Source organism: Rhinopithecus roxellana, chromosome 10, assembly GCF_007565055.1.
Source record: "Rhinopithecus roxellana isolate Shanxi Qingling chromosome 10, ASM756505v1, whole genome shotgun sequence".
NCBI classification, from domain to species: Eukaryota; Metazoa; Chordata; class Mammalia; order Primates; family Cercopithecidae; genus Rhinopithecus; species Rhinopithecus roxellana.
In genome coordinates, this window is record NC_044558.1 from 86,012,061 (window position 1) to 86,027,420 (window position 15,360).

General features: G+C 46.6%; 1 protein-coding gene across 2 annotated transcripts in view; it reads left to right on the top strand.

Moving 5' to 3' along the window:
- The window catches only part of CIT (citron rho-interacting serine/threonine kinase), a 205,349-nt gene extending 194,203 nt beyond the window's left edge, over positions 1–11,146 (top strand). The window contains exons 47-48 of one of the 2 annotated variants that reach the window (XM_010368276.2): positions 6,178–6,481; positions 8,695–11,140. In XM_010368276.2, coding sequence (XP_010366578.2) covers positions 6,178–6,481; positions 8,695–8,718 — 328 coding nt within the window. In that variant the 3' untranslated portion in view covers positions 8,719–11,140. Of the gene's footprint in view, positions 1–6,177; positions 6,482–8,694 lie in introns of both variants that reach the window. The other variant, XM_030939374.1, reaches the window with a different exon arrangement.
- The last annotated feature ends 4,214 nt before the right edge of the window (positions 11,147–15,360 follow it).

Below are 15,360 nucleotides of genomic sequence, written 5' to 3' on the forward strand. Positions count from 1 at the left end.
TCCTGGGATCAAAACCACGTTGAACAAGCATGTTGCAGAAAAGGCCTCTTCTTAAAAGGCATTCTTTTTAAATTTTATTTTTTAAATTTTACTTGTTTTTGAATTGATAATCTAATCACAGGGCACAGAATTCAAAGGATAAAAAAGGTATACAGTATAGAGCCTCTCTTCTGGATCTCTCTTGCCTCGTAACTCTCCTCACTCCCTCTCTCCGGGTCCTCACCTGGGAAGGAACCAATTTTGTGAAGTTTTTGTGTTTCCATTTAGGAATCCTTTATGCTGATACAGCCAGCCCTCTCTGTCTATAGGTTATGCCTCTGTAGATTCAACACACCATGGATTGAAAATATTTGAAAAAATAATTTTGTTTGTACTGCACATGTTCAGGCTTTTACAAATTGTCATTATTCCCTAAACAATACAGTATAACAGCTATTTACAGAGCATTTACATTGTATTAGGTGTTATAAGTAATCTAGAGATGATTTAAAGTGTACAACAGGATGTGTGTAGGTTATATGCAAATACACCCCCCCTCCTTTTTTTTGGGGACAGGGTCTCTGTCGTCTAGGCTGGAATGCATTGGTACGATCACAGCTCACTGCAGCCTCTACCTCCCTGGGCTCAGGTGATCCTCCTACCTCAGCCTGCTGAGTAGCTGGGATTACAGGCATGCACCACCACACTCAGCTAATTTTTGTATTTTTTGTAGAGATGGGGTTTTACCATGTTGCCCAGGCTGGTCTCAAACTCCTAGGCTCAAGTGATCTGCCCACCTGGGCCTCCCAAAGTGCTAGGTTTATAGGCCTGAAGCACTGTGTCTGGCCCTATACCATTGAATATAAGAGACGTGAGCATCCACAGATTTTGGTATCCACAGGAAGTCCTGGAACCAGTCCCCCAGGCCACCAAGGGACAGCTGTACAACCAAATGTACAGAGTCAGATCCACTGCCCTGATAATGGGCCTTTTCCAGGGAGTGTAGCTAGATAGGTCAGATAGCGACAGTTTTCTGGGGATGGGGCTTTCTGGGGAGCTTCAATCCTGATCTGCTCCCTCCAGTGGCTACTAGACTGCTGGTTTTCACAGCTACTGTGGTTCTAAGGGACATGGTTTCAACTCTTCCGCAGATCTGGGGAGAGGGGAGTGGGTATAGGGCAAGTTAAAATGTCACAAAACATTCGGTTCTTGCTGAGATTCCTTTTTCTTGCATAAACACTCTTTGAATTGTTGCAGGCCTTTTTTGCAACATGCTTGTTCAGTGTGGTTTTGATCCCAGGAACTTGCTGGAAAAGCAGAGGTGCCAAATACCTATGTGCTCCTGACTCTTTTGGTTTGACCCTGCCTCGAGAGTGGCCGCTTAAAGGGCTAGGGTTAATTTCCAGAGCTCTGAAAAGTTGATTTTGACAATTGCCAGTGATCTTGTTGCTTTTATGGAGAAACAGGTTGTCAGAAGTCCTTACTGTGGCATTCTGGAAGTGCCCTTCCCCTCCTTGTGTTTTTTTTTGTTGTTGTTAGGGTCTCACTCTGTGCCTGGGCTGGAGTACAGTGGCGTGATCTTGGCTCACTGCAACCTCCGCCTCCTGGGCTCAAGAGAGCCCCTGACTTCAGCCTCCCGCCAAGTAGCTGGGACTACAGGCGCCCGCCACATCTGGCTAATTTTTTTTTTTTTTTTTTTTTTGAGACGGAGTCTTGCTCTGCCGCCCAGGCTGGAGTGCAGTGGCCGGCTCTCAGCTCACTGCAAGCTCCGCCTCCCGGGTTGACGCCATTCTCCTGTCTCAGCCTCCCGAGTAGCTGGGACTACAGGCGCCCGCCTCGTCGCCCGGCTGGTTTTTTGTATTTTTTAGTAGAGACGGGGTTTCACCGTATTAGCCAGGATGGTCTCGATCTCCTGACCTCGTGATCCGCCCGTCTCGGCCTCCCAAAGTGCTGGGATTACAGGCTTGAGCCACCGCGCCCGGCCTAATTTTTGTATTTTTTGTAGAGACAAGGTTTTACCATGTTGCCCAGGCTGGTCTTGAACTCCTGGGCTCGAGCAATTTGCCCGCCCTGACCTCCCAAAGTGCTGGGATTACAGGCGTGAGCCACTGCACATGACCACCCCTCCTTTTTAACACAAGTGGCAGCATATTCTGCATACTCTTCTGTACCTTGATGTGTCTTGGTAATTGCTCCATGTCAGTGTGAGAAGTAGTTCTTCATTCATTTCTCCCCAGATGCCTGCACAACCCTCCTTATCAGGGCTGTACCTTAATTCGTTTAACTGCTTGTTCATCAATGGCTGTTTGTCTCCAGTCTGTTGCTGCAATAAATGACTTTCTCCTTATGTCATTTTACATGCTGAGGAGTCTATCTGTAGGATAAATTCCAAGAGAAGGAATGAATGGGTGACGGCTGAGGTGTGTTTGTAAATCTGATGGACAGTGTGGAGTTTTCTGCCCTGAAGGCTTCTCCCATTTGCAGTCCCACCAGCTGCATGTGGAAGTGGGACTGGCCTCGTCTTGACACAGTGCTGGGAGCTAGATCCAGCTCGAGGTGTAGGAAGTTTGAAACCTTGGCCTGCAAAGAAGGTCTCAGATTATTTAACCCAGGGAATAAATGGCCTAAGATAATCTTCTGGACTGGTTTACCAGCCCTGTGTGTCTACCTTATAAATGGTTATGTGGGCCCCATACCATGTGTCTGACATAATGTCTATGGCTGGGGATACAGAGATGTAGAAAGCATTGTTCTTATATTCCAGGGGCCCATAATTTGGTGGAAGAACCACAACTAATATTACAAAATACCAAGATCTTAGGCAAGACTGTCCTAATGAATGGTCTCTCTTTTGTTGATGTATAGGAGCTAATTAATCTGAAATGTTTGGTTAGTGTGGTTTTAACCTGGGGCACTTGCTGAAAAACCAGAAGTGCCAATAATTAAATGCTCCTAACTCTTGGCTTGGCCCTGCTTCAAGAGTGACTGCTTAGTGCACCACAGTCTTCCCCTGAAAATGTCTAGATCTTCTTTAAGTAGTTCCCAAGTCATGCCAGAAACACATTGAAGTATTGTAATTAGATTTTTTTCCTCTGTTGCCTCACTAGATAGGTAGCCAGGCACCTTGCTTTTGAGACTATATAGTCTCTCAAAGGAATTGCTTACTATGTGATCAAAACAGTTCCAATTCCTGTGAATAAGGGGCAGAAAAGTGTTCGCTTTCCTGTATTATGTCTGGAAAATCAGTAGTTGGTTATCTCTTGGCTTATAGAACGATCTTTTGGTCGCTGACTTCTTTGGGCAGTTGAGGGTTGGCTTTCTGGGTCTGATTCACTGCAGGCTTCGTTGCCCTGGTCTGTTTAGCAGAGCAGGAAATGTAACTCCTTGCCAAAAAGACCATAAAATTGATGTGGTAGATTATGGGTCATTAATGGATAAGGAGATGGAAGACTGCCCACTTGGCTTGAAATGACGGGTGTGTTCCTCCCTCCCGTTAATCTCAGCTGACGTCCTGAATGGCCTTCCCTTGAGCAATCCTTCTTCCCCTGGGCAGTGAGCACCCTCTCATTTGTTTTATGATAGTTTCCTGTGGACACATCTTACCATTTCTTTTCCATTACAAGTAGGCTTAATGTAGTTCTCCTACTTGGAATTTATTTTTTTATTTGTCTTCCAGATTTCAAAGCCATATGGCTAGAGATGAATATAAACTTTGATTTCAAGATGTTGAAATCTGCATTATCTTAAATCATACTGCTGCACAGACAGGGGTTCTGGTCTTCTGAGCATTTGCTGTCTGAATCTCCAAACATTACAGTTACATGGGAAAGCAAGAGCATGGCATGAAACTATTCACTATGAACTGAGCCCTTATGAAATTATCTCTGCACACCAACCTCTCTGTAGAGGAGGAACTGGCAAACTTTTTCTGCACAGGTCTAGATGGTAAATATTTTCGGCTTTGTGAGCCATATGGTCTCTGTCTCAGCTGCTCAGCCCTGTTGCGGTCATGCGGAAGCAGCTGTAAGACAATGCATAACCAGATGGGCATGGCTTCATTCCAATAAAACTTTATTTATAAAAACAAGCATCTTCCGGATTTGGCCCTCAAGCCTGTTCTAGAGTCTCTTCTTCCACAGTAAATGCTGTCTTTGCTGTCACTTCTCAATTGTGGACGTTGACAGAGGAGGTTCTGATACAGTTAGACCAATAATTGAAGAAAGAAATGAACAAGTTGATAAAATGATAGCCTCTTCCAATGAGAAGGATTTAAATATCAAGGATTAAGATAGTCCTTTGGGAAAACCAGTGATGCTCTACACTTTTCTTTTTCTAATTTTTAGTTTTAGTTTTTTAGAAGTGGGGTCTTGCCATATTGCCTGGACTGGTCTCGAACTCCTGGGCTCAAGTGATTCTCCTTCCTTAGCCTTCCTAATAGCTAGGACTACAGGCATGCATCACTGTGCCCGGCTTTTTCAAATATTTCAAAGAGCCTTCTGTAGGATCTTACTGCAAAAGTCCAACGTGTCCAACGTTGATGTCAGAGCATGTTAGCAACAATTTTGTTGAGAGAATTAGCACAAAACAAATCATTCTGTGATTCATACTGGGTTCATTTTTGGAATCAGCTGCATTGTAATTTAAATACTAAAAAATATCTAGCATAAAATAAGTTTATATTCCAAGATAAAGCCTCAGTCAAACAAAATATGTTTTCAAGTAATATTCACTATAATTTTTTTTCCCCATTTTAAGTAGGGCCTTTTCCAAGCATGAATTATACTGAGATAACAGGGACTCTAGTACTTTTTGAGCTGATCGAGGGTGGGAAAGAATTGACTCAGAAGGCCACATTTCAGTTCTCTCTGTGTTTCTGGGTCTTACTACATCTTCAGAGAGGGAGTTTGGGCCCTGGGTCTGCTGAAATCTTCATTTGAAATATCCAGGCCAGGAATGGGTGGAGGGTTGGGTTGGGTTGGGTCGTACAAAAAGGCCCCAGTGTTTTCAGCTGTTTGGTTACTAATTATCAACCTTTGAGGCCTGGGACGTTTTCTGAGCCTGCTCTACTGTTTTTGTCTGCCCTGCTCAGTTTCCTGATTCTGTCAGGCCTGATCCCTACACCTCTCGGTCATCTTATTGCCATGACTGAGAACCATCAACTGTCTGAGCATCTGCATTCGCATCAGGTGTCAGAGAGACTCTTGGAAAGCCACCTGGGGGGAGAGGTGACCAAACACCAGACCCAGGAGTGGGACAGACATGGCAGTTAACAGTGATGAGTACAGGGTTTCCCCAAACTGCTCCCTTGCACTGAGGGCCTTTGTGGGCCCCTGACTTCTGGGTCTTAGCAGGCTGACCTCCTAGATGAAGACTTCCTTCTGTGCCTTCTAGGCTCTGGGAAATACTAGGTCAGTAGGATATAGTATGGGGCTTATGACATCAAACTGGTCTTTTTTTTTTTTTTTTTTTTTTTTTGAGACGGAGTCTCACTTTGTTGCCCGGGCTGGAATGCAGTGGCTCGATCTCGACTCACTGCAACCTCTGCCTCCTGGGTTCAAGTAATTCTCCTGCCTCAGCCTCCTGAGTAGCTGGGACTACAGGCGCATGCCACCACGCCTGGCTAATTTTTGTATTTTTAGTAGAGATGGGGTTTCACCATGTTGGCCAGGCTGGTCTCGAACTCCTGACCTCGTGATCTGCCTGCTTCGGCCTCCCAAAGTGCTGGGATTACAGGTGTGTGCCACTGCGCCCGACCTATCAAACTTGTCTTTATTGGAATCCCAGCTTTACCACTCATTAGCTCAGCTCAGGTGAGTCAGCTAACTCCTGTCTGTCCCCATTTTCTTGCTTGTACAGTGAGGGTCATGCTTGTTCCTAGCTCAAGAGCTGCTGTGATGATTTAATGAGATGATGAGAGATGGCAGGTGAAGAGCTTAGCACAGGCCTGGTGCACAGTATGTGCTCAGTAAATGAAAGCCTGCACTGAGGAAGGTGGGTTGTCTTTTGTTGCCATCTTTGCTGTCTTCCCTGTCTTTGCTGCCAAAAATCAAACGCAGGCAAAGTCCAAAGAACTCCAGATCTAATCTGTTGATAATCAGTGGTGAGGCCGGGTCAAGCGGGGGGTTCCGCAGGGAAGAAGTAAAATGCCCCTCTGGGATTGTGACCTCCCAGCTCCCTACGTTCCTCTTTTGTCGCCAGCAGCCCCAACAAGCGAGGCCCGCCCACGTACAACGAGCACATCACCAAGCGCGTGGCCTCCAGCCCGGCGCCGCCCGAAGGCCCCAGCCACCCCCGAGAGCCAAGCACACCGCACCGCTACCGCGAGGGGCGGACCGAGCTGCGCAGGGACAAGTCTCCTGGCCGCCCCCTGGAGCGGGAGAAGTCCCCGGGCCGGATGCTCAGCACGCGGAGAGAGCGGTCCCCCGGGAGGCTGTTTGAAGACAGCAGCAGGGGCCGGCTGCCTGCGGGAGCCGTGAGGACCCCGCTGTCCCAGGTGAACAAGGTGAGGCAACCTCCCGAGGCCTGTGTGTCTGTTGCGGAGGCCAGGAGTGACTTGGGGAACTGAGGCCCCCACGGGGCCACTATTGTTTAAAAAAGGAACTCCATGACTGTAATTCAGACTTTGTGAGACACAGGAGTTTAGGAAGAAAATGTACTTTAAGAAGTAGCTTCCTGGCCGGGCGCGGTGGCTCAAGCCTGTAATCCCAGCACTTTGGGAGGCCGAGACGGGCGGATCACGAGGTCAGGAGATCGAGACCATCCTGGCTAACACCGTGAAACCCCGTCTCTACTAAAAATACAAAAACTAGCCGGGCGAAGTGGCGGGCGCCTGTAGTCCCAGCTACTCGGGAGGCTGAGGCAGGAGAATGGCGTCAACCCGGGAGGCGGAGCTTGCAGTGAGCTGAGATCCGGCCACTGCACTCCAGCCTGGGCGACAGAGTGAGACTCTGCCTCAAAAAAAAAAAAAAAAAAAAAAAGTAGCTTCCTGGCCCGGTGAGGTGGCTCACGCCTGTAATCCCAGCACTTTGGGAGGCTGAGGCGGGCGAATCACGAGGTCAGGAGATCCAGACCATCCTAACACGGTGAAACCCCGTCTCTACTAAAAAAAAAAAAAAAAAAAAAAAAAAAATTAGCCAAGCGTGGTGGCGGGCACCTGTAGTCCCAGCTCCTCGGGAGGCTGAGGCAGGAGAATGGCATGAACCCGGGAGGTGGAGCTTGCAGTGAGCCGAGATCTCGCCACTGCACTGCAGCCTGGGCGACAGAGCGAGACTCCGTCTCAAAAAAAAAAAAAAAAAAAAAAAGAAATAGCTTCCTAAGCAAATGGATAACGTGTGTGTGATTAAAAAGGAAAATATGTATGTGTATACTCAAAATATAATAGCTACCAAAAAATATGTTTTCCCTTCTCCAGAGGCAAGCGGTAGCAGTTTCTAGAGATATTCTGTGCATACAAGCAAATATGTGTGCTCTCCTTTTTAAAACCCAAATGATAGCATCCTATATGAAATGTTCCATGCTTTACTATACATATAGATTCACACACATACACACATATGCTTTTTTTTTTTTTTTTTTTTTTTTTTTTTTTTTTTTTTTTTTTTTTGAGAGAGCGTCTTGCTGTGTTACCTAGGCTGGAGTGCAGTGGTGTGATTATAGCTCACGGCAACCTGGAACTTCTGGGCTCAAGCCATCCTCTCACTTCAGCCTCCTGAGTAGTTGGGAATTTGGGCTGTAGCTACCGTGTCTGGCTTTTTCCCCCACTTTTTTTTTTTGTTTGTTTTTGTTTTTGGTTGTTTTAGAGTCACGGTCTTACTGTGTTGCCCAGGCTGGAGTGCAGTGGCATGATCATAGCTCACCACGGTGTTGAACTTCTGGGCTCAAGTGATCCTCCAGCCTCAGCCTCCTGAATAGCTGGGACTATAGGCTTAAGCCACCATCTGTCTAATTCCCACCCCCACCCCCCTTTTAATTTTTTTTAGAGACAGAACGTCGCTATGTGCCCAGGCTGGTCTTGGACTCCTAAGCTCAAGCAGTCCTCACACCTTGGCCTCCCAAAATGCTGGGATTACAGGCGTGAGTCACCACGCTCGGCCCACTCATGTGTATATATAAATTGTTTTTCTGGAAGGCTACACAGAAAAGTGTTCACAGTGGTTGCCTTCCAGAAGAACTTTGAGCTTTTATAAATGTTTAAATCATGTGCATGAATGATCTGTGTAATTCTTAGGTCTAGGAGAGGGATAGGTGTTGAAGACCAGGGGCTCCCCCAGGCAGGGGATGGCTCAAGTGCTTGGTGCCTCCTCAGCAGGCTGAGCAGGCCAAGGAGCCACCTTTCTGCCATTTGGGGCTGATTTTCTGGGTGGCATTCTCCTTCTGATGCCACGTGCAGTTCACCTGCTGGTAAAGAAAGAAGGAAACACCATCCATGTGGCTTCTCATCCCTCCCAATTGACTGATGAAACTGTGTATGTGCATGTGTGTGCGTTAACATGCTTACAGCAACACAGGTACACACACGGTTTTCGGATTTTCCAGTGAGTTTCACTCCCTGGCTTTCCCAGGCTCTGGAGCGGGTGCTGCCCTGCTGAGCACTCACTGCTAACTGCTGAAGGGGATAGCCCAGGGGCTGCAGATTCCCATTTGCATCGTGCAAGGTGAGCACAGCAACTTCTGGCCTCGGATGGCTAACACTCCTCCTCCTCATTTCACTCCTAGGTCTGGGACCAGTCTTCAGTATAAATCTCAGCCAGAAAAACCAACTCCTCATCTCGATCTGCAGGAAACACCAAACACACCATGGAACTCTGCTGATGGGGACCCAAGCGCCCACGTTCTCAGCCACCCTCTGGCTCAATGGGGCCCAGACCCACCTCGGCACGGACACCCCTGTCTCCAGGAGAGGCAGGTGGCTGAGGCTCTTCGGAGCTGTCAGGCCCGGTGCCTGCCCTGGGCACCTCCCTGCAGCCATCTCTTTGCACTTTGTTACTCTTTCAAAGCGTTCACAAACTTTTGTACCTAGCTCTAGCCTGTACCAGTTAGTTCATCAAAGGGAACCAACCGGGATGCTAACTACAGCGTGGTTAGAACCCTAATTAGCTACTTTAATATCCTAGGATTGGTTGGTTTTTTTTTTGTGTTTCTTTTTTTTTTTTTTTTTTTAAGACAACAGAATTCTTAATAGATTTGAATAGCAACGTATTTCCTGTTGTAGTCATTTTTAGCTAGATCACATCATCAGGTCTTTGCTACCGAGGCATAGTATAGAAGAGTCCCGGTCAGTTGGCCAACCTCCCGCAGCCACGTAGGTTCATCCTTGTTCCTGTTCATTCTCATAGATGGCCCTGCTTTCCCCAGGGTGACATCATAGCCAAATGTTTACTGTTTTCATTGCCTTTTATGGCCTTGACGACTTCCCCTCCCACCAGCTGAGAATGTACGGAGGTCATCGGGCCTCAGCTCGGAGGCAGTGACTTGGGGCCAAGGGACCTCGAGATGCTTTCCTTCCCCGCCCCCCAGCGTCATCTCCCCAGCCTGCTGTTCCCGCTTGCCATGTAGCTTTGGCCAGGAAAGCATGCAATAGACTTGCTCGGAGCCCAGCACTCCTGGGTCTCGGGGTCGGGGAGGGGACGGGGGCTCCCACCTCCTGTCTGTGACGGTGTGTTGTTCCCCACTGTGGGATGGGGAAGAGGCCCGTCGGGAGTTCTGCATGGCGGTTTACTGCATGTGCTGCCCCCTTGGGTTGCTCTGCCAATGTATTAATACCATCCCATAGCTCCTGCCGAATCGAGACCCTCTGACGACTTGCCGACTAACTGGCCACCACAAGCTGCAGTCTGTAGCACTGAACAAACAAAAAAAAACAAAACGCTCAAGCCTTACGACCAGAGAAGGATTTCAGCAAACCACCACCTCCCACTCAGTGTCCCCTCCGAACTTCACACTTCCCTGCCTGCCGAGGATGACTCTGTTCACACCCAATCCAGCGCGGTTCTACCCCACGAAACTGTGACTTCCCAAATGAGCCTTTCCCTAGGGCTGGGGGACCTGAGACTAGGAAGTATGAGAAAGCAGCCGCAGCTCAACTCTTCCAGCTCCGCCCGGGTTGGGAAGTCCTTAGGTGCAGTGCGGCTCCCACTGGGTCTCTGGACCCTCCTGTTAGAGTACGAAATTCCTGGCAACTGGTCTAGAACCAACCTAGAGGCTTTGCAGTTGGCAAGCTAACTCGCGCCTTATTTCTGCCTTTAATCTCCCACAAGGCATCTGTTGCTTTGGGTCCTCCACGACTCTTAGGCCCGCCTCAACAACCCAGGCACCTCCCAGGTAGGCTCAAAGGTAGACCCGTTTCCACCGCAGCAGGTGAACACGACCGTGTTTTCAACCATGTGTCCACAGTTCCGATCCCTTTCCAGATCGCAACCTGGCCTGCATCCCAGCTCCTTCCTGCTCGTGTCCTAACCTAAGTGCTTTCTTGTTTAAAACGCCTACAAACCTCCGTGTGGTAGCTCCTTTGGCAAATGTCCTGCTGTCGCGTTTCACGTGTTGCTTGGAGTCTGTGGGGTCGTACTCCCTCCCCTCCCGTCCCCAGGGCAGATTTGATTGAATGTTTGCTGAAGTTTTTGTCTCTTGGTCCACAGTATTTGGAAAGGTCACTGAAAATTGGTCTTTCAGTCTTGGCATTTCATTTAGGATCTCCATGAGAAATGGGCTTCCTGAGGCCTGAAAATGTATATTGTGTGTCTCATCTGTGAACTGCTTCCTGCTATATAGAACTAGCTCAAAAGACTGTACATATTTACAAGAAACTTTATATTCGTAAAAAAAAAAAAAAGAGGAAATTGAATTGGTTTCTACTTTTTTATTGTAAAAGGTGCATTTTTCAACACTTCCTTTGGTTTCAATGGTGGTAGTTGTGGACAGCCATCTTCACTGGAGGGTGGGGAGCCCCGTGAGACCACCAAGATGCCAGCAGGAAATATCGTAACACGAAATTGCTGTCAAAAGCTTATTAGCATCAATCAAGATTCTAGGTCTCCAAAAGTACAGGCTTTTTCTTCATTATCTTTTTTATTCAGAACGAGGAAGAGAACACAAGGAATGATTCAAGATCCACCTTGAGAGGAATGAACTTTGTTGTTGAACAATTAGTGAAATAAAGCAATGATCTAAAAATGTGTGCTTTAGTGCAATGACCTCTTCTTTTTTTGAGAGACTATGAAAGAAAAACTATCACCAGCGTGTCAGTGTAGGTGTATTCTCATGGACGGGACCTTCTTTACGTTGCGGGGAGGGTTTTCCTCTGGAGTGGGCTAGAGGAAGCCACGTGGTGGTTAGGGCACACTGCTATCCTGGAGTTAAGCAATTGGCGGCATTCTTTGCCAAGAGTGTGACATTGTGGAAATTCGGTCAGTACTTCCAGTGAACCATGAATTGGCTATTAAGGTCATATTATAGGACTGCAGAGCTGGAAAGCTCTTTAAGCTGTCACAAAGGCCATTTGGAAAGGATGACTCAAGAACGGATTACCCACCTCCATAATCAGCTAACCAGGAACAGGTCAGCTCAAGATTTCTTTCATCTATTATGATAAGGCCAACTGCAATTTAATAATGTAGATTTCTTTGTAGGGAAGAATTCAAATCAAAGGTAATTAAAAATGAAAATACTCCCATTTTTAACTAGATGAACTTTTGCAGTCTGCAAGATACATTTTTTCTCATTCTTTAGTTTGTTAGTATAAACTTGCTCCATCCAGACAGACAAGGGTTTTGGCAAATGGTGATGTTTTTGTTTTCATGGCTCCTGTGGGTTGTAGTCTTTGAATTTTTATTTTCTAATGAAGTCGTCTGACCACGGTCAAAATTGGACTCAGAGTCGTATCTGTCATTCGTTGCTTGTGATGGGACCCACAGATGCAGTTCTGTTCTTTTTGATGTTACTGTTGGGCATGAAAATCCACCACAAGGTCATAATTATAAGAATGAAAATAATTCAGAAGCTGAAGCAGTGAAATGTGGAACCTTTCTTTCCTTCTAGCATTAGGAAAACGTCTGTTAAATATCAACCAACTATTTCAGCGATTGTCCTGAGAATTGTGGGAGGCCACAGAAAACTTCCAAAGCTAAGTCAACATAGTTTGATTTCGAAAGGAAGTGCCAAGGGAAAATGTTTGAACCCGAAGGAATAGCCTGAAAGAAACAACCGATTTCGCAGCCACGCCGCAAAATGAGGCCTAACCCTTCATGCTGGCCACGCCTGTTTCATAAGCACAAAATTAGATGTTATGTTTTCTGCACTTACAACTCAATTGTCACCAGACTAAAGAGGTTGATTGCATAGCAAATTCCATAACCATGTAACTTTAGGATTTGGAGGGTTAGACCAAAAGAGATAATTTTGCTTAACAGGACTGTCTTCAGAATTGGACCTCTTTTTTTTTTTTTTTTTTTTTTTTTTGAGACGGAGTCTCGCTCTGTCGCCCAGGCTGGAGTGCAGTGGCCGGATCTCAGCTCACTGCAAGCTCCGCCTCCCGGGTTTACGCCATTCTCTCGCCTCAGCCTCCCGAGTAGCTGGGACTACAGGTGCCCGCCATCTCGCCCAGCTAATTTTTTGTATTTTTTTAGTAGAGACGGGGTTTCACCGTGTTAGCCAGGATGGTCTCGATCTCCTGACCTCGTGATCCGCCCGTCTCGGCCTCCCAAAGTGCTGGGATTACAGGCTTGAGCCACCGCGCCCGGCCAGAATTGGACCTCTTGAATGTGATTTGCTGTAGAAAACATTCGTGGGGGCCAGCTCAGCTTCCATTCTCAGAATACAGTGGTTTCACTGGCTTGTTCCACTGGTTCTAAGCCATGGGGAGATTTTGCTTCCCTCCTCCCAGAGGACATTTGACAATGCCTGGAGACATTTTTGGTTGTCACAACTGGGGGGTACTACTGGTATCCAATGGGTGGAGGTCAGACATGCTGCTCAACATCCTACAATGCAAAGGACAGCCCCCCACTGTAAAGCAGGCCCAAAGCCTCAATAGTGCCAAGGTTGAGAAACCTCGGTCTGTTCTAGTTTTAGTCCCATGTCTTCCTTGGCAATTTAAATACTGCTAATGATGTCTAAAGCATGTAGACCGTGGCTCTAGGCCTACAGTGTTATATGAGAAAAATAGTTTCTCATTTGCCCACTCAAATGCTGAAGCTGTTTCCTGAAGCTGGGAAGGGTGGGGGTAGTGGAAATAGAGTCCAGTGTTGATCACTTTGTTTTCCCTTGAGTCTATTAATGATGAATGGAACTCTATTTACCCTAGAGGGATTGTTGGAGGTAGATGAAAAAACCTTGAAAATGACTTTATTACTCTGCATAACTCAGGCTGTGTTTCAGAGAGCCACAAAAAAGGAAACATAAAATCGACCAAGGGTATACGCATCTTGGCCTGTTCTCACCGGCCAGTGAGTATTTCAGATGGGCTGGGTGCATTCACTCTAGGGGGAGGTTGCAGTTAAGAGCTGGCATCCTCATCTGGGGAAAGGCCCTTTAGTTGTATGAAAGACAAGACAATGTAGTTATGGGAGCCAACCCTGAGGGCAGAGCCCAGTGGCTCATCCTAGAGCCAGTGGCTGGGGTCCCAGAGGCAGGGCTCCGGCTGCTGCTCCAGCTTTTGGGATCTTCTCCAAATGTCTGACTCACTACAGTGATGATGACTCTTAGGAGGACCCTGTGGATGTTTTTACAATTCTAATAGGGATGACTGGGGTTTTAGAAGAAACGTGTATATATCTACAACTTCCGTGTTTTCTCCTGAGGACAATTATAGTTAGTATACCAGGGCAGAAGGCTCTAGTTTGCTTCTCCACTAATTTGCTGGTCAAGAGAAGTGCTGAAGCTTTATTCCTCAGAAACTTTATGATTTGATGAGCGGTCCATGTCTTGGGTCTTCATCAATTCATTCAAACCATTTGTAAACATTGGTGGATGTCTTAGCCCATTCAGTGCTGCTTTAACAAAATACCTGAGAGTGGGTAATTTATAAAGAACAAAAATTCATTTGTTCAGAGTTCTGGAGGCTGGGAAGTCCAAGATTAAGGCACGGGCAGGTTTGCTTGTCTAGTGAGGGCTACTCTCTGCTTCCAAGATGGCGCCTTGTGCTTGGGTCCTCTGGAAAGGAGAAAAGCTGCGTGTCCTCATGTGGCAGAAGGTGCCAGGGCACATGAGCTGAATGCTGTCTGGAGCCTCTGATAAGAACCTTAATTTCATTCATGAGAAGAGGGGCTCTCATGACCTAATCTCTTTTTAAAGGCCCTACCTCTTAGTACTATTGCACTGGGGACATTTGAATTTTGAAGGTGACATAATAGCAGAGGAGGATCAGATATGGGAAGTAAATGCTTGAAAGTGAAATTGTGCTCATACAGAAGGAACTGAATTAAAATGAAATTTTGTTCTTTCCTAGAATGGCTCGTTCAGTCTCTGACCTCAGCCATAGATCGTATCATGATGTTCCAGGTTTTTTCTCTCAGCCTTAGGAGCCTTTGAGATTTCCTAATGGAGCTAGCTGAGGTGCAGGCACAATTTTCTTGTCTGGCTTTTTGACTTCCTGCTTGTGGCCCTGGCCCTGCAATACTGATTTACATTTTAGTAATTTTTAGGCTTTAATTTGGCTCTATAAATTCACCTGTGTATCAGTTTCTAGAGGGAAAAATATATCTTCATTGAAAAGCAATTTGGGTTAAGCTTTAACTGTAAGTCCTCACCCATAAAGGAAATGCTAATGAAGAAAGGATTACTTGGTCATAGGACACAATTTGACATATGGTTTTGCCCCTGCGATTTGGGCAAAACAAGGTCTCCTTTTCCACCTTTGTAAAATCACCATTAACTTGTTAGCTTCTTGGGTATGCAGGCTTTCACTTGGTGGACAGCCTTTCCGACTATCATGTGCTTTTTAAAGAAAATGAAATCCTTTGAATATGCACACACGTGTTGTCTCTGACCATATCCTCTTGTTTTGCGTCTCCTCCATCTCAGCAGTGACCTCACCTGGAAGGTCCCTGTGGCCCCAGTGCTTGGAGAGCTCACGGGGTGACTGGCTCCAGTACACTAGTCTTATTTTACATATCATTTTCAGCTTGGGTTTTCTGCACCAGTGGGTAGAGCTCATTAGCATGCTTTCCTGCTAAATTTAAAATGTTCCCTGATAACCTGAGAAGAAAAGGCTTAAAGGGACACCCATAACCTTCCACCTTTTTGGAGGAAGGACATAGCCTCTTTTAGTGGATGAAAACAGCTGACTCCACAGATGTCCTGGGATTTCACACACCAGGGTCACGATCCCAGGCTGTCCCGTAGGGCTTGTTTAGGAGCAAAAGGAAACAAACCCTGTAGCCTGGGGAC